The sequence below is a fragment of the Etheostoma spectabile genome, chromosome 24, assembly GCF_008692095.1.
Source record: "Etheostoma spectabile isolate EspeVRDwgs_2016 chromosome 24, UIUC_Espe_1.0, whole genome shotgun sequence".
Lineage (NCBI taxonomy): Eukaryota > Metazoa > Chordata > Actinopteri > Perciformes > Percidae > Etheostoma > Etheostoma spectabile.
Window position 1 is genome coordinate 6,957,546 of NC_045756.1, and position 18,288 is coordinate 6,975,833.

General features: G+C 42.1%; 1 protein-coding gene and 6 non-coding genes across 11 annotated transcripts in view; 4 read left to right on the forward strand and 3 right to left on the reverse strand.

Annotated features, from left to right (window-relative positions):
- The window catches only part of LOC116674037 (gastrula zinc finger protein XlCGF8.2DB), a 99,861-nt gene that overhangs the window by 2,443 nt on the left and 79,130 nt on the right, over window positions 1-18,288 (forward strand). Inside the window, exons 2-4 of one of the 5 annotated variants that reach the window (XM_032506536.1) lie at window positions 5,188-6,249; window positions 6,334-6,347; window positions 6,432-9,541. The exons of 1 other annotated variant lie outside the window; for it this stretch is intronic. In XM_032506536.1, coding sequence (XP_032362427.1) covers window positions 5,188-6,249; window positions 6,334-6,347; window positions 6,432-6,461 — 1,106 coding nt within the window. In that variant the 3' untranslated portion in view covers window positions 6,462-9,541. Of the gene's footprint in view, window positions 1-5,187; window positions 9,542-18,288 lie in introns of those variants that run through there. 3 more of the 5 variants (XM_032506534.1, XM_032506535.1, XM_032506533.1) reach the window with 3 other exon arrangements.
- On the forward strand, window positions 10,777-10,857 carry trnas-uga (transfer RNA serine (anticodon UGA)). Its single transcript has one exon. It is a non-coding gene; the product is annotated as a tRNA-Ser (tRNA).
- Window positions 12,170-12,243, forward strand: trnat-agu (transfer RNA threonine (anticodon AGU)). The gene has a single exon. It is a non-coding gene; the product is annotated as a tRNA-Thr (tRNA).
- trnat-cgu (transfer RNA threonine (anticodon CGU)) lies at window positions 12,563-12,635 on the reverse strand. Its single transcript has one exon. It is a non-coding gene; the product is annotated as a tRNA-Thr (tRNA).
- Window positions 13,974-14,047, reverse strand: trnat-agu (transfer RNA threonine (anticodon AGU)). Its single transcript has one exon. It is a non-coding gene; the product is annotated as a tRNA-Thr (tRNA).
- On the reverse strand, window positions 15,504-15,576 carry trnat-cgu (transfer RNA threonine (anticodon CGU)). Its single transcript has one exon. It is a non-coding gene; the product is annotated as a tRNA-Thr (tRNA).
- trnat-ugu (transfer RNA threonine (anticodon UGU)) lies at window positions 15,798-15,870 on the forward strand. Its single transcript has one exon. It is a non-coding gene; the product is annotated as a tRNA-Thr (tRNA).

An 18,288-nucleotide genomic window follows, 5' to 3' on the forward strand; every position in this document is an offset into this window, starting at 1 on the left:
GCTAGCAATCAAACACAAAGGCTGTGAGCTGAATGGCGTTTAGAGCTAACGTTAGCTATCAAACAACCATAGCTCAAATGTTTTTGAAATGATTCCAATCTTCTGTTATTGTTTGTAATGAGAACTTATTACTTCATGGATTTCACGCTTTTTAACGTGAACGTGTGCCAACCCAGGTCAGACATAGACACAGAATGAGCAGACACAATTTTGCCAACAGCACACGTAGGTCCTCAGTCCTCACCACTCAGTCCTTTTCAGAAAGTTTTTTTGTGATTGTTGTGGGCTAAAATCCTTGATTGAGTCCCACTTTTTCTTAAAAAATGCAGTGGAATATATGGGATATTTATATAAGTTCATGCAACGAAATTGTGGGAAAGAAAAGAAACTGTTTTTGTCTTGCGTAATTACGTCACTACTTAACGTCCCCATGGCAACAGAGGAAAAAAGGCTGCTCTTGTGTGAAGTAAGCGCAACGTTTTTCAACTTTCCGCTAAGATATATGTGACCTTTTTGCAACAAAAATGAGGGGATTATGAAATCATGCAAGCCACGCATTATTTTGCTCGGATATCTGCAATTTATGCTGTGAAAGTGCAGCGTATTTGAAAAAAATGCGGCCCCCGCATAAATATGCGCACTTTGGCTGATTATGCATTGTATTACGCAATCCCATAATCATGTTTTTCTGGAGGGACTGCTACTGATCACAACATAATAGGGTATCTCAGTTTGATATTTATGAATTAGTTTATTTTTTCTAAATTACATTTATATCTGCATTTATGTCAAAACCTAGACTCATGACTCCAAATCGTGACTGTCCCAGTCAAAACCAGGACGTCTGGTCCCCCTACGTTTACAACATGGCGAGACATAATCCAGCTAAAAAGGTGGAGATTGAAACCCTGACATCTCAGGTTCATTTACACTAACCTGTGTACTATTTAACAGCGTAAAAACTGGAAATGAAGGGAAAGAATGCAAAATGGAAAGACATCACTAATGCAGTCAACAGTGTTGCCGTTGTAAATCGGACTCCAGCTGAAGTTTATTCAATTTATACATCCTTGACATATGTATGCTATGGTCTTAACAGTAATATACAGGCTTGTATTGCAATCTCTCAGGCCTACATGTAAGTGTTCCTATATATAAACACACAGTAGCGGAGGTTATGCAGTGTCTTTTATTGTACTCGTGTTTTTTAATCACGAGTCAGAGCCAGGCAATCGTGAGCTGTGAAGGAGAGCATATTTTTCATATAGAGCAGGACTACACCACACTCTGCATTAATATTAATAATATTCTTAGGATATTCACTCAATGAGCAATCCTACCTGCCTTCTCCGGAGTTCTGGGCTCATGGCTGCTTCTTGGCATCATTGGCACTTTTAGCATCAAACTGGACTCGTGGCTGCTGCTAAGGAGCCACACAGAAGAGTTTGATTGATAAACATGAACGCAGGTTTCCATGGCAACAGGTTTGCAGGCAACGTTGTATTATGTGTTGCCCTGCTAGCATAGCTTACCTGTCAGTCATCTTCTTTAACTCTCAACCAATACTTTTTTATTAAAGTTCCTCAGTTTATTGTAGATCATCTGGCCGTGTCACTTTCTATACAGTTCCTTTTTTAATTGTACTTTTTCAGCGCTGTTTAATGTCACGGTCGCATCCTTCAGCACCGCGGACTGAAGTGTACGAGGTGACAGTGTTTTAGCGAAATGCCGTACTTTTTAGGGTGCTCTAAGCGATGCCACGCGTTGTTTAGGCTACAATATTTTTTTTGTACCATACAGACAATATCTCCTCACTGTCTGCGAGCTGCCTGTCCCCTGAACACACCGTAAAAAAGATTTTAAAGATTTTGTGAGCGTTTTTAGGCCTTTTTATTTGACAGGACAGCTGAAGACAATTGAAAGTCAACACTTTTGTTGAGACTTTTTTATCAAATTTTTAAAACAACCTTTTCTTATATTTTTTATTATCCCTTTGGTGCATTTTTCAATATTTGTCAATTGTTTTGACGTTTTTAACACTTAACTTTAGTTTTACAGTTATTTTTGGAATTCATGGTCAATAAACCTAATTAATAGGAAATTGTACCTACTGATTGAGTTAGAAAAGCAGAAATTAGGAATTAATTAGACAAAATTTATAGGAATGGATATTGATGGATAATCAGACTGGAATATGTCAACTTTTACTCAATACTATTTCAAAACCACTTCAACTTGTTTTTTAAATCCTATAGAAGATACCCCAAAATTAATGAAAGTAGAGATTTGTACATGCCAAAGAGCGTTGTGTGGAATCAGTCGTTATTTTGTGTAATTAAAAAGAACATTAATATATGAAAACGGGTCAGTTTGACCCGAGGACAACGTGAGGGTTAATCCAGCTACTTAAAGTAAGCTAACATCCACATTACATGCAGCCAATTGTAACATTAGTGTTACTAATCGGTTAATGCAGCAATGAATAACACTAAGTGTTGGTGTAATTTAGCCACTACAGCGACTTGCTATGTTAACTCACATAGCGGATTGGCAATCAAGGGCAGTGTTACGTCATCTTGAATTTGTTTGGCGCGTCTGTGCTTTTTCGGTACCCGACAAATTCCCACATAGCTGGCTTCTGTTTTCTTAGACATGGGGGAAGAGTTGGGGGGTTTCATCTCTTGCAGCCATCATGAACAGACACTCTCACCAGTAACAAGATGAGGAAGAGCCATGGCACTCTATGCTGCCCATTGGCAGGCAGAGGGATTCCTGACCGGCACTTTTGGTCTGTGACACTCTTTACAATCATGACATACATGACTTAACCTCTGCTTTCTCATCTGACACATAACACTCCACCAAGATGGTGGCCATTTCAGTAGATTTGCACACTATGTTTCCTCACCCAACAGGGTCTGGAGGTTTTTGTGCTTCCAGCTAGCGGTCTATGTTTTCGTCCTTGTGTGATCCATTTTGTAAATCTATGAGCATTCACAGGACTAGCTTGTTGTTCACAATAGGCCTACCTGTGATTGTGGGGGGGGAGGGTCAAATGTGGTGCATTATGGCGGTGGGGAGCGTTGCGTTTTTTGTTGGGTCAGACCAATCGCACAAAGTGTAAATTGGTGGAGAAATTATCACACTAACATGCATTGCAATGCTTTATCCTCATGAACATAGAGGAAGTGTTTTGACATATATAATTGGCTTGAGGTGTTTGAGAATATAAGTATAAAAAAAATCAGTGTCCTTATTGGTTTATCCAAATGGGGAGGGGAATGGATTATGGGCTGCAAAAAGGTCATTCCTTGACTCTCGACCAGCATGTGTTTTTTTTTTTTTCTTCTTTTCTTCTAAAGTGGTCTCCTTTCTTTGCGTCTCTTAACGCAACCGAGAGAGACAGAGTACTACAGCACGATCGAAATCTATCAACATAGCTCCGCCAACCGGAAGTGCAGGCAAGCAGGGTTAAGACCATAAACAAAGAGAGGAGGGCTCACGTAAAATTTTTCTTGCGAATGCACGGTCTTTAGCAAAACAAATGGACGATCCTCAGCTACGCTACTCATAAATGTAATTTGGACTGCAACATCGTAATGAGGAGTGTGATTCTACCAAAGCAAGACACACAAGTGTAGATCACGTTACCTCCTCAAGCAGTAACTAATTACTCACGGACCCTCCCCCTCTCGCACACATTAGCCAACTCTGGCAGACTCTCTCTGGCAGGGCTCCAGACTAACCTTTTTTGCTTATGGCTTTGTAGCCCTTAATTAAAAAATGTAGGGGCACACAACTTGAATCAACCTGCAAAGCAATTTTTTACATTTCCCATTGTTAACTGTTTTAAGGATAAATGCTTTGGTAATAAATACAGAAACTACAATGTGCTGTTTTCTTTTAGTTCAGTCACATTTTAATTGAATGGTGCTTAACAAATGCACATTCAGAAATATAAAAGTATTATTGTCAGTGCACTGTATTATTGCCTCATACAGGCTCTCCCTCTCTCCTTTCTGTCTCCTCTTTTTGTTTACACTGAAATAATCATATCTGATGTGTTAGAGAGAGAGAGAGCTCATATTTATCATCCTATGTGTATTTTTTCTTTTCTTCATAAAAGCAGTCTTCGCTCTATGCTGTATACCTCTTTCTACCACTCTCACCCAAGTGAGGGAGCAGCACAGCAGTGTGTGGTAAAATTAAGAGCCGACGTTTAAAAATGTAAAGAAATCAGTGAGTGCGCTACAGCACTGCCAAAGTCTATCAACACGGTTCCGCCGAGGAGGGCAAACGGGACCCACAAGTCACTACTGGGTCTCGCTTTTGCAACCTGTAACTAGTGTGTTGTGTTTGAACTGTGAAGTGTCTGCACTGTCGGAAAACATTCACAGTTCATAGAGTTTGTCCCCTTACAGGACTTCCACCAGCTGAAATTCGCATTCAGTCTTCCCAAAGATGGCAGGTCCGGGCCTCTTTGCCACACAAACCTCTGACTCTTAATCACCATCTGACTGTGACTGCATTAAGAACATATCTAGAACAACGCTACACTAGAAATAGTAAATAGGATAGAATACAAGAACAAATTTTGAAAAAGTAAAGATCAAGAATGTACAAACGTGTACATACAAGTTGGGAATAAATGTGTGTATTTTGCATCATTATTATACTCTTGCGAACTCATGCATAAAATGCAGAGTGCATTTTTTTGTCCAGGATAATAGTTTTGCTTTTCGCCACCAGAGAGCACTAGTTATCAAATAATGAGGCTATATATGCTATGGGAATTTTACGTCATGGATAATACTCAGTGGTGCTTTACTGGCTGCATATTGTGTCAAAGTATAATTATTGATGTTTTGGCTTTTTTAAATGTAATGGGGTCTTGTTAAATGCTTTCTGACTGAAGTCCATACCAAGAATCAGTTCATTAAACTTCCTCCAGTTTTCCTATCGGTGTCAGGGGAGAAGCTACTGCTACACCACTACAGCCGGGGTTTAGGTGTGTGTGACACCCAAAACTGTTAATTAAAACCTACATTTCTGGACGTGATAAACAATAACCTCCTAGGTATTTCTTGTAAGTTCCTGTCTTTATGAACCTTTGTCCGGAAGAATGAAGGAAATTGGCTAATGGCAAATTATTGTTAGGCTTGACATTAATGGCTGTTTGTGTTTCAGCTTTACCTTCAGATGTCCAGAAAGTGATTGTTGGTGAGGAACAGCAGGAGTGGATCTCCAGTCTGGACCAGGACAAGCCAGAGCCCCCACACATTAAAGAGGAACAGGAGGAACTCACCGTCAGTCAGGACCGAGAGCAGCTTCAAGGGCTGGAGGAGGCTGATATCACCAAGTTCCCAATCACTCCTGTCCCTGTGAAGCGTGAAGAGGATGAAGAGAAACCAGAGTTCTCACAGCTTAATCAAATACAAACTGTAGAGATGAAGACAGAAGCTGATGGAGAGGACTGTGGAAGACCAGAACCAGACATTGACGGTTTGCATTCGCAACCAGATGATGATGACAAGAATGGAGACTCGTCTGAACCTGAGACTGATGACAGTGCTGAATCGAAGGAGACCAGAGAAACTCAGTCAGGCTTAAACTCTATGAATAATGAAGTCCCTGTCTGTGATTCTAGATGTAGTACTGGATATCCTAAGAAAGAAACAAGATCTCATACAGAAGAGAAACCATTTAGCTGCTCAATTTGTAGGACGTCTTTTTCAGTGAGTAGAAATTTACATAGACACATGAGAACCCACACAGGAGAAAAACCGTTTAGCTGCTCAGTCTGTAAGAAAGCTTTTACAGTGAGAGGAAGGTTAAATACACACATGAGGACCCACACAGGAGAGAAACCGTTTAGCTGCTCAGTCTGTAAGAAAGCTTTTACATTGAGTGAAAATTTACAGGCACACATGAGAATCCACACAGGAGAGAGACCATTTAGCTGCTCAGTCTGTAATACAGCTTTTATACAAAGTGGACATTTAAAGAAACACATGAGAATCCACACAGGAGAGAGACCATTTAGCTGCTCAGTCTGTAAGAAAGCTTTCACAGACCATGCACATTTAGAAAGACACATGAGAATCCACACAGGAAAGAGACCATTTAGCTGCTCAGTCTGTAAGAAAGCTTTTACGATGAGGGAAAATTTACACGCACACATGAGAATCCACACAGGAGAGAGGCCGTTTAGTTGCTCAATCTGTAAGAAAGCTTTCACAGAGAGAGGACATTTAAAGGCCCACATGAGAATCCACACTGGAGAGAAACCATTTAGCTGCCCATTCTGTGAGAAAACTTTTACAGTGAGTGGACATTTACAGCAACACATGAGAATTTACACTGGAGAGAAACCGTTTAGCTGCTCTGTCTGTAAGAAAGCTTTTACAGTGAGTAGAACTTTACATAGACACATGAGAACCCACACGAGAGAAACCACTTAGCTGTGTTAAGTGGAGCTCTAGTCTATAAGGAGAGCATAGAACATTTAGTCAAGTCTCTACACATATATAAGATGTAATTATTTGGGTCCTTAAAATGTTTAAAATATGATTGGAATTTTAGACTTGAAAATGTCTTGAATATGATTTTGGTAAGTGTAAATGTATTGGGTTATGAGGTTAATGTGTCTGTTGGTATCTAATGAACTGGACTATTTAGAAAATTATGGGTCAATCCATGCAACCTCAGCTCTCTTCAAAATGGCAGCTGTTCTTAAATCGCAAGGAACTGCCACCCAACTCAGTCTCCCTTAAGTATAAAGTGCTGTGACACCATCCCCATAAAACTGCTATTGTGAATGCACTTTCTCTGCTCCAGAAGAAGAGGAGAAGATGAAGTCCAAAATCCGTTCTTAGTGAAAGCATGGCATACTGATAGTAGCCCAACACAGAAACTATTCTCTAGCAGCTGATGTGAGTGCTGGCTTAGAGTAACTCAGTTAGCATTACCTATACGTAGAGGTGGTAAAAGTAGTAAAATATTGTACTCAAGTAAAAGTCCCAATACTGTGATGATAAATGAGTCTAGTAAAAGTAATAAGTAATTAATTTAAAACATACTTTTAGTAAAAGTTACTTCATCAAGGGGTCAAATATCCAAAACTATTTTGTTTTTAATTAAAATGAAATCTATAAGAATGTATAAATGTCTATACAAGTATATTCACGTGTAATAACGTAACACATGACTAGCCTGACAAGCCAGAACCACATTAAGATGTTGGGTCTGGGAACTCACCATTGCCACAGCTCTAGCGGAGGGGCGGGATAAACAGTTGTCTTTCAAATTCCCTCTGCACATAATAGGATAGCGCTACAACCAACCAGAGCAACGCTGGCTGATAGATCAAACTTTTGCCGTATCCGCAAAACTCCGAAGACATCTTCCTTTTTTAAGAATGACTTCAGTGCTGTTCTTTGTTCTTTTCTCAAAGAAAAGCTTAAGTCCACAGCTTCCAGAGTCACGGCCAAAGACTATTCAAAAGACTTCTGTTCACCAGTAGCCGGGAATTCACGCAGAACCTTTGCAACTCTGCCGTTATTATGTTAAGCCCGCCCACCGACTCTATACATGATGTGATTGCCCTGACCAGAATTTGTTTTCTCCAGCTTGCAAGCCAAGGGAGAGTTGCTAGACAGACCCTGACTGCAATTTACATTTGCTGACGCTAGGGTGTCTAGATTTCTAGGCTAATACATGACATGCATGTGAATTAATTTAGCCAATGTCCTGCAGACGTCTTACGGGTTGCTAGTGCTAGACAAAAATGAGCAATGCCACGAAACATGTTGTTTTGCTAATTGGCAATTTGCTATTCGTCATGAAAACTTCTTTTGAAGTACCAATGCACAAATACTTACCAAAACACGCTTCAGCACATTAGGTATGGAGTTATTGAATGCTGTTTTGGGCTGCAGAATTAAATGTTTCAGCTAGCATTTCTATAGCATGGTTGACACCAGACCCTTCTCAGTTGGAACTGAGAGTGGGTCAGGGAAAGGTTAATTCACAGCCCATTTCCCAATGGACGCCACTCAAATGGCACTTGGCGCAATTGGATAGACCTAAAACCAATCAGAGCGATGACGTTGCTGCGCTATCATCGTCATGTAAAGCCCACCTCAATGGTTGTGATTGGTGCCTTCATTTGGAAAAGTAAAAAATGGCGGACTTGCAGAGCAAATCTCAAATTTGCCAGAATGTTGCAGAGGTTTTCCCAGGCTAGCATTTCTACTGAAACAGTCTCTGAACCGTTGTCGCTCTCCTGATCCACCTCCATCTCATTCTCGATCACCTACAGAAAGGCTTGGAGATGGGATCTGTAATGTCGCAAAATACAATACTTCACTCAAAACGTAATCAAGTACATTTAAAATTACCAATTTAAAAAAACTGCTTTAAAAATACAAAATACACAACAAAACTACTCAATATAGTCACATGAGTAAATGTATTTCATTACTTTCCACCTCTGGCTATATGTACAAAGTCTACCAGCTAACTTGAAACAAGAGAACCGAAGAATTCACCAAGTTAACTACAATAACTGAAGCTACCAGCTTCATCCAACCTGCAGGACTGGGATACAGCACAATAGAGACTGAATCATTTGATCTCAGAATCACAATTCTCCCAGCCTGGCTTTCTCACAAAACAAAGGAGTTCTTCCTCTGAAAATGGAACTAACTCGGCCAGCATTAGGACGGCAGCTAAACAAAGCTGCTAACTGTTTAAATTCTGTTAACGTATATATGTATTGATTGGATTTTATGCAATCCAGACCTATATTGTTGTAATGTTTTAGTAGTCAGTTAGTCAAATGTTTCTGTGAAAATAATACAAATATAAATACTTCAGTAGGCCAGTTGTATGTACACTTATACACACCAACACATGCTTGCTCCTCGGGCAGGAGTAAGAGCTTTGAGAACAACTTCTGGTTCCACCCTGGACCAAGGAGCTATCAAATAAGAGACGTGAGGTCCAGCTAAAGGCAGCCGGACTAACAGAGTTCACTTAAAGACAGGCTTTTCTATGTTAAAAGCTGGGGTCTATTTCTCGAGGCAGAATTTATGAGTCTAGACGTAGTCTAGTTTGAGCAGCCTGGCTTTGTGCTTGTCGAGACGGCTGACGAGCTGCGACTAGGCCGAGCCAGGTTGAAGTAATTTGGATAGATGCCTGTTCACGTCTTTCTTTAACAAGCCTCCTTCACGGCCTGGCACCCTGCCATATCTCTGGACCTCCTGGTACTGGAAACTTTGAAATCCTCGGGCAGAGGTTTTCTGTCTGTTCCGGGGGCCTGGCTGAAAACTAAAGGGGACAGAGCGTTAGCGTTCTCTGGAACGATCTGCCCGAGGACATCATGTCAGCTGAGTCAGCAGTCTCCTTCATAATACATACTTTTTATCGGAGAGCCTTTCCTGCCTTTATTTGAGCTTTTTTATTTCTGTAAAATGTTTTTGCTACTCTAACCTACATTATACGCCTAATAGTTTTCATTAAATGTTTTTTTAAATCCTGATCCTTTTTATTTGGTTTTTCTGTGAAGCTCTTTGAAGCGTGAATTGTGAATATTGCTCTATAAATAAAGATGATCCTAATATTGTTACTATTACTAAATACAAAAAGATGTATGAGCAGGAATATCTGTAGTAATGCAGGCAATGTTACGAAGATGGAAAAAGACTGTTCTTGAGGATTGAGATTGAGCTTGATTGGATAAATATGACTTAAACACACTTAGTGCGATTCCGTTAATGCCAAGTATATGTTCCAGTCTCTGTAACAGGATGGTATGGTCAATGGTTTTGAACGCAGCACTAACATCTAGTAAAACAAGTACAGAGACAAGTCTTTTGTCTGCAGCAGTTAGGTCATTAGTCATTTTCACCAATGCCGTCTCTGTGCTATGATGCTTTCTAAATCCTGACTGAAAGTCCTCAAGTAAACTACTGCTATGTAGAAAATCACTTAACTGATTAGCGACTACCTTCTCAAGGATCTTGGAGAGAAAGGGAAGATTAGATATAGGTCTATAGATTGCCAAGACTTCTGGGTCGAGGGTGGGATTTTTCAGCGGAGGTTTTATCACAGCTACTTTAAACAACCGTGGTACATAACCTGTTAATAGAGACATATTGATCATATCTAGTAATGCATATCTATAGTTTCTATAAACAGAACCACAAAACCTCTGACCTGTTGACCTCAGGCCTGTCTCCCATCTATAGTTTCTATAAGTCTCTTATAGAAACTAAAGATATGCATTACTAGATATGATCAATATGTCTCTATTAACAGGTTATGTACCACGGTCATTTAAACTAGCTGTGATAAAACCTCTCCTGAAAAAACCCTCCCGCCCGTTACGATGTTTTCAAGGTGGAGTGCAGGGAGATGTGATCCACCGTGAGCACGGTGTATTTTAGTTTGTTTCTGTGCACAACTTCCTGTCCTGCACAAACTGCTGTGTGCAGAATTGCTACAGAGCTCTGCTAGTCTTGGACGCAGCCGCTCCACTGACCGCTTAGTGGAAATACACACATCAACTTGGAACAGAGTTTACAGTGGCAAACCCCAGAGTCCAGGAACCCAGGATCTCCTGTTTACTAGACAGGCACTTTAACCAACTAAGCCACAGCACCTCCTTGACTAGTTCTACCTCGAATAAGCTCCAACTCCAACAAAATGTAATATTGTAATGAAGTCTGTCAGGCCTCAGGGTTTCTCCACTGCAAAAATTATGCTAAACTTACAGCTGGATGGCTGAGTGGTTAAGGCGTTGGACTTGAAATCCAATGGGGTTTTCCTGCGCAGGCTCAAACCCTGCTCACAGCGATAACCAGTTTCAGATTCAATGTTACTGCAGTGATTTGGGAAGCGTGGGTACAGCAGATTGAAAGCCAGAACTGTTAATTGTAATTCTCACTGCCACATCTATTTTGAAAATGGGTTTGATGCTATGTTAAAAGCATCCGCTTAAAATACTTTTATTTTTAAACCCATTCACTAACTGTGGACTAATGACCCACATTTAACCCTAAATACTCAGAAGGTATTATTTGCCTGATAAACAATGAAATTAATTAATAAGTATACTACTTAGGCTCCACTACAGGTCTGTGTCTGTCCATCTGCTCCATTTCACTCACCACTGAGTCAGACTTAGGCTGAATCTCATTTCTCTATGTTACCCCTACCCTTTACACTTGTTTTGCGTGTTCACGCGGGACCTAGTCCTGTCCCATTTCTCTTTTCGTTTGAGACAACTGCCGGTGTTCTGGATTAAAGTCATGGCAGAATACCCTCAGATCGCCACCACAGCACTGAAAACCCTGTTGGCATTTCCAAAAACCTATCTGTGTGAAGCGGGATTTTCTGCAGTGTCAACAACCAAAACAAAACAAAGGGAGTAGACTGGGCATAAGCGACACACTTCGGGTGCCATGAAAATAAAAGGTTCTTAATATTTGTATTTGTAGCATTTTTTCTTCACCGCTTTTGTCGCTTGGGCCCTAACTAGGTACTTCAGAAAGTAACTAACTAGTGAACAGGGTTCCATCCATCCATCTTCGTCAACCAGCTCAAGCAGGGGACTGGACCAACTTCCCTTTTCCGAGCGACTGGGAAATCCAGAGGAGTTCCCAGGCCAGGTTGGAGATGTAATCCCTCCACCTAGTCCTGGCTCTTCTCTGAGGCCTCCTCCCAGCTGGACTTGCCTGGATCACCTCCCTAGGGAGGCCCCCGGGAGGCATCCTTACCAGAGACCTGCCAGGTACTTCTACCTCTTCTCTAGACTGGCTAGTGGATAGGATTGATCCACCAAGCCTAGGCGAGCTGCTGTGAAAGCTCTGTTAATGCAGAACTCTTCTTGGACTGAGAGACAGGGGAGACATGGAATGACAGCTCCAGTACTTGTTTATAACAAGTTTAATGTTTGTGTTTCTTGTTATGTTTTAACAAGTATAATATTACCGAAATTGAATTAGTAATGCGTTATATTACTGCGTTACAGCAAAAATGATTACATTACTGTATTTGTGTTACTTTTGTAACACATTACTCCCAACACTGCCAGTCAGAATATTGTATATTTAGCTTATACAAGGTAAAAGACAAATTAAGACTTAAAATTACAGCAGCTCACGGAGGTGCTGTGGCTTAGTTGGTAAAAGTGCCTGTCTAGTAAACAGGAGGTCCTGTGTTCAAATCCCAGCAGCACCTTGTTGTTGCAAAGACTACCTCTGTTTGCATGCCATCATCATGTCTACCCAATCCCCACAGTACCCATTAAGCCCTGGTTGCAAATGAAAAAGGCATGTTACAGTGCAGTACAAGAAATGAAACATTAAAGAGCAGTTAGAAACAGCTAAACAAATGAAAGTTGCCAGAGAAATTTGTGTGGAATAAATCTTTTTATTTTGGGTAATTACAATTAGGTAGATAAAAACATTGATATAGGAAAAACTGTCAATTTGACACAAAGACAACATGAGGGTTAAGAATACACCACCATATACAAACACTAAGTTAACTGATAATCAGGCACTGCTGGGATTTGGACCCAGGATCTTCTGTTTACGAGACAGGCGCTCTAACCACTAAGCTACAGCGCCCACTACAGGTTTGCCTGTCATCCAAGATTACAATGAGCTAGTGAACAGGGTTCCATCCATCCATCTTCGTCAACCAGCTCCAGCAGGGGACTGGACAAACTTCCCTTTTCCGAGCGACTGGGGGATCATGAGGCGGTCCCATGCCAGGTTGGAGATATAATCCCTCCATCTAGACCTGGCTCTTGGCAAATAAAAAAGGGCATGTTACATTTACACAGAAATGCTACATTAACACAGACTTAAGATGATACACGAAATGCAGAGCAATGCAAGTTTAAGCTACAATATACACCTAGTTCATTCATCAGATTTTGTGGTTCTATTTATAGAAACAACATCCTGTTATGTCACGTGAACATACATGAATTTACGAGGGTCCTTGTGACTTCAGCTGTTAGTCATGGCCTGCAACAAATCCGGACCTGGTGGGTGTTGACGGACTGCGGATCACGGAGCAGACACAAAGTGGAGTTGATCCGCAGTTGGTGGAAGTCAGCAGTAAGGCCTCCTGCACACTGCCTGTGTGGAATGAGCATGGCATTTCTGTTGCGTGGCGTTTTCTTGGTCTTTGCACACCAGAGACGTGTCTCACGCGGTGCTGCTGCTGCTAGCCTTGTCTCTACACATGTATGTTTCTCATTGACACGATTCAATAACTTGTTAATTGTTAATTTGGACAGGTTTGGAAATGAATCTGATCATCTAAAGGGGGTGGATTAACTACCCACATTACATCTGGAATACCCTCAAGACGGAATGATCCTCTAGAATTGAAATGCCTGGGAATCCCCATCAGTCATTCAGAACTGCCCAAGGTACTTGTGAGATAGGCTCTTGTTGTCTGATTGATGGTACTATCTGTAATGAAGTCTGCCAGGCCTCAGGGGTTCTCCACTCTAAAAACTGATTATATTTAACAGCTGTGATGGCTGAGTAGTTAAGGTGTTGCACTTGAAATCTGGTGGGGTCTCCCTGCCTTACTACAGAATAAATGTGAACCCTGTGATTAGGGAAGCATGATTGGAAGTCGGCAATCAATGGATGCTACTTTGAAAATTGATTTGACACCATGGTAAAACATGCTTTTTTTTTTTAAACCCATTCAATGATTGTGGACTACATTTACATTTAATCCTAAATACTCCAAAAGTTGTTTTATTTGCTTGATTAATTAATTAGTAAGCATGCTACTTTGATTCCACAACAGGTCTGTGTATCTTCTCAATTTAACTCACCACTGAGTCAGACTTATCGCCCCGCCCACAACCCTGTCTGATTGGCAGCGAATTTAATAACAAGTCTGGGGATGAAACATAAGACGTGGTAATTTCTGCAACAAGGTGCTACTGGGATTTGAACCCAGGATCTCCCGTTTACTAGACAGGCACTTTAACCAACTAAGCCACAGCACCTCCATGAGCACTATAGAGGTATAGAGGCAGTAACCCAGATGCACGCCATATTGTAGGAACTCGGTGTCAATGTCAATGTCAATTTTATTTCTATAGCACATTTAAAAACAACAACAGTTGACCAAAGTGCTGAACAGGGTCGATGTCAAATACATAAATAACAAGTGTAAAAATCACTCCAACCAAAATACATCACAAGGAGACAAACAACACTTTAAAACATCAGAATCCAGGTTAACGAGGGTTAAAAGCCACAGTAAACAGGTGCATCTTAAGCAGTGATTTAAACGTTTGTAAGGTCTGTGCCGCTTTAATATGCATGGGGAGGTGGTTCCATAGGGTGGGGGCGCCCACTGCAAAAGCTCTATCGCCCCTATTTTTTAGCTTTGATCTAGGGATGTCCAAGAGCAGCTGATTTGACGACCTCAGCGTTCTGACTGGAGAATGGTGGCATAAGACATTAGCCAGGTAAAATGGCGCCAAACCATTTAAGGCCTTAAAACCAAGCAATAAAATCTTAAAATCTATCCTGTAACGGACAGGTAACCAGTGGAGGGAGGCCAGGACTGGCGTTATGTGTTCAGGTTTTTTTGTTTTAGTTAAAAGGCGAGCAGCTGCGTTTTGGACTAGCTGGAACCGATTTCAAGATTTCTGGTGTTTTTTTTCAAGGTCTTTCGAAGGAAGATAAGCCTTTATTTTAGCTATAAGTCTTAACTGGAAGAAACTGGTCTTGACAACTGCACTGATTTGTTTACTAAAAGTAAAGGAGGTATCAAAAATCACACCAAGATTTTTGACAGTGGATCGATTTTGGGAGGCTGAAGTGTAAACAACTGAACAGAGTACAGTGGAGTATTGTGTACTTTGGTTACTTTAAGTGAATGTAGCCATGTGTAAACAACAGAAAAGCATTCAGGCAAGGGCATATAGGGAAGGAGGATATTTTGAGAAATTACAGTTTATTGGCGGTGCAGATCCTTACGAGTTGGCTCGCTTTTCTTAGATCCATGACAACCCAGTGATTCTTCCTTTAGTTGCATATCCCGATATATACAACTAATATCAAAAATCAATTCATTAATTTTTATTACACTTGCATCGAGGACGTTAAATTCAGGCAGTCAACGCCCAAGGTGCCTTGGCCGGTAAAGTTCATTTTTATTTCATCTTGATTACACCTCTGACCTCAGTCAGCGTCACATGCACCTGAAACCCCACCCAACAGAGTTATGTCACAGGGTCCTGGTGTACACCTGGGCCATGTTCAGCCCCGACAAAACAAGGTTTAAAAGCATTAAAAAATATGTTCAATCCATTTGGCTTTTGATATTAATTGGTCCTCAACAGGCCACAACTGGGCAAAATTAAATAGTGCTTGTTAAGCACTATAGCAAAAATAAATAACAAATATATACACTCTTTGTAGTGCAGATAATATAAGTGTTAAGCAATAATCAGGCACTGCTGGGATTTGGACCCAGGATCTCCTGTTTACGAGACAGGCGCTTTAACCACTAAGCTACAGCGCCTCCTACAGTAGAGGACCCCAAGCTTCCCTAGGGGACCCCAAGACCCAGGACTAGGTGGAGGGATTATATCTCCAACCTGGCCTGGAAACGCCTCGGGATCCACCAGTCGCTCGGAAAAGGGACGTTTGGGGTCCTCTGCTGGAGCTGCCCGATAAAGATGGATGGATGGAACCCTGTTCACTAGCTTATTGTATTCTTGCATGACAGGCAAACCTGCAGGAGGCGCTCTAGCTTAGTGGTTAAAGCGCCTGTCTTGTAAACAGGAGATCCTGGGTCCAAATCCCAGCAGTGCCTGATTATCAATTAATACTAATATTATCTGCACTACAAAGAGTTTTTATATTTGTTATTTATTTTTGCTATAGTGCTTAACAAACATTATTTAATTTTGCTTGGTTGTGGCCTGTTGAGGGGCAATAAATATCAAAAGGGAAATGGATTTAACCCATTTTTTAATGGTTTTAAACTTTGTTTTGTTGGGGCTGAACGTGGCCCAGGTTAAAGAGCCTGTCTAGTAAACAGGAGGTCATGGGTTCAAATCCCAGCAGCACCTTGTTGTTGCAAAGATGACCTCTGTTTGCATTTCATCACCAGACTTGTTGTTGGCTGCCAATCAGACGGTGTTGTGGGCGGGGCATTAAGTCTGACTCGGTGGTGAGTGAAATGGAGCAGATGGACAGACACAGACCTGTAGTGCCGTCTCTGTCTGTCGACTGTGTGGGTTTGGACAACAGTGTCATATGCATTTATATATTTATATAGTTTATAGTTATTTAATGTTCACTTTGATGGTGCAGAGGCAGATGTTCTTATCTGTGTAGTACTTACGTCTGTTTGCATTACATATGTGTATACACATGTATCATGTATATATACATACATACATACATACATACATATACACCATGTATACATGGTGTGTTGTATATCTGTTTCCGTTATCACCATTTTGAATGTCCTTGATGTTCAAAAAAACATTTTGTTAACAAAAATCTATCTTTATTGCTGAGAGGCCATGTTCAGCAGGAAAAAACGAGGGAGTGTTTTCTTCCGGGTGGGGAGTGAGTCATTACACCAGAGTGAGGAGGTTTAAGTAACCTCTGGGGTCTGTTCGCGAGTGAGGGGACTATGGAGCGTGAGATTGGTCGGAGAATCGGAGCAGCGGTGCGGTAGTACATTCATGATAGCACCGTTGTGACCGAAAAGAGAGCGAGCCAGAAGGCAAAAGCTCCGACACCGGGCAATTTTCGTTCTACCCTCACCTACTGGTCATGAAGGCGGGGTCAATGACCGAAAGAAGAACGAGATCCAGGACAAGCGGCCGAAATGGGTTTCTCAGGAGGGTGGCTGGGTCTCCCTAGAAGAAGGGTGAGAAGCTCAGTCATCGAGAGGAGTAGGAGAGAGGCATTGCCCTTCGCGTCGAAAGGCGCCGTGAGGGTGGTTCGGCATTGGTAAGGATGCCTCCGGGGCGCCTCCAGGGAGGTGTTTGCTATAGGAAGCGGGCGGGCAGCGTGGTTCGGAGGAGGCCTCGGGGAAGCCCAGAAGTAGGTGGAGAGATTATATATCCAACCTGGATGGGAGAGCAGGGATCCCCCAGTCGGAGCGGTTGATGTGCTCGGGGGGGGGGAAAGGAATTGGGGTCCCCTACTGGAGCTGCTGCCCCGCGTACCCGATAAGTCGGATAATGACGGATTGAAGATGGATAGGAGGATGGATGCGATTTTCTATTCCACTAGATCTCATAGGGCAATTAGATAATATAAACACTTTAACTAATCCACATTATAGTAACTCCTCTCCTAAACCATCACCTTATGGTGGTGGTACAGTTTGGTGTCCCTGTGAACCTCGAGGGCTGTGTTGTATGGAGCGGTGTGCTCTGGTAGGGCTCCCACGGCAAAGGGGCTCAGAGGGAGGGCCAGACCAAGAATGGTTCAAAAACCTCGTAGAGAAAATCAAGGAAGGGACAAGGGGCCCTGGCACGGTGGAAGACGGGGGCCCCCGGCGGAGCAGGCCCGAAGGGGGGCCGTCAGCGAGCGCATGGTGGCCGGGTTTGACACGAAGCCGGGATCGGGCACAGCCCGAAAAGATATATACTCCAAGCCCCGGCTGAGCGCCGCTGCGTGGAGTTTACCCCGGGACGAGAGGGTAGCCTCCTAAGCCTGCGGGGGTGGGGGGGAAACTCTGATGTTGTTTGTGCATTTCAACAACAAGAGTTTGGAGTATTGGCCTTGCTTGGAGACTTGAATGGAGTTCCTTTATGGGGGCTCCAGTAGGCGGTCTCCATAGTTTCTGATGGGGAATCTTCAAAGCACACCGTGGGCAGATGATGGAGATACTGGAGGGCGTGATTTGGGAGGCGGCCTCCCTGGATCGCGAACCACAGATCGTGGGTTGTCTGTTGTGGATTCTGTGCTAGTCATGGACTGTCCATCATCAGACAGGGGCAACAATTCACGGCCCGCGGGCCAATGTTACGGCCTTCGGGTTTAATCCGGCCCGCCTAGTGATCTCAAACTATATTATAAATTAATTATTATTAAATCACATCATTTTCACTCCTGCATTGCGTGAATTGTCTCCAATGTTTCCAAACGCACAGAATGCAGCATCATCCTCACTTCACTTTTTCAAACATAGCACGCACATTTTCCATTGTGTAAAAATGAGGGACCAGAAAGAAAAAGTTGACCGTGAGTGATGAGTTGTTTA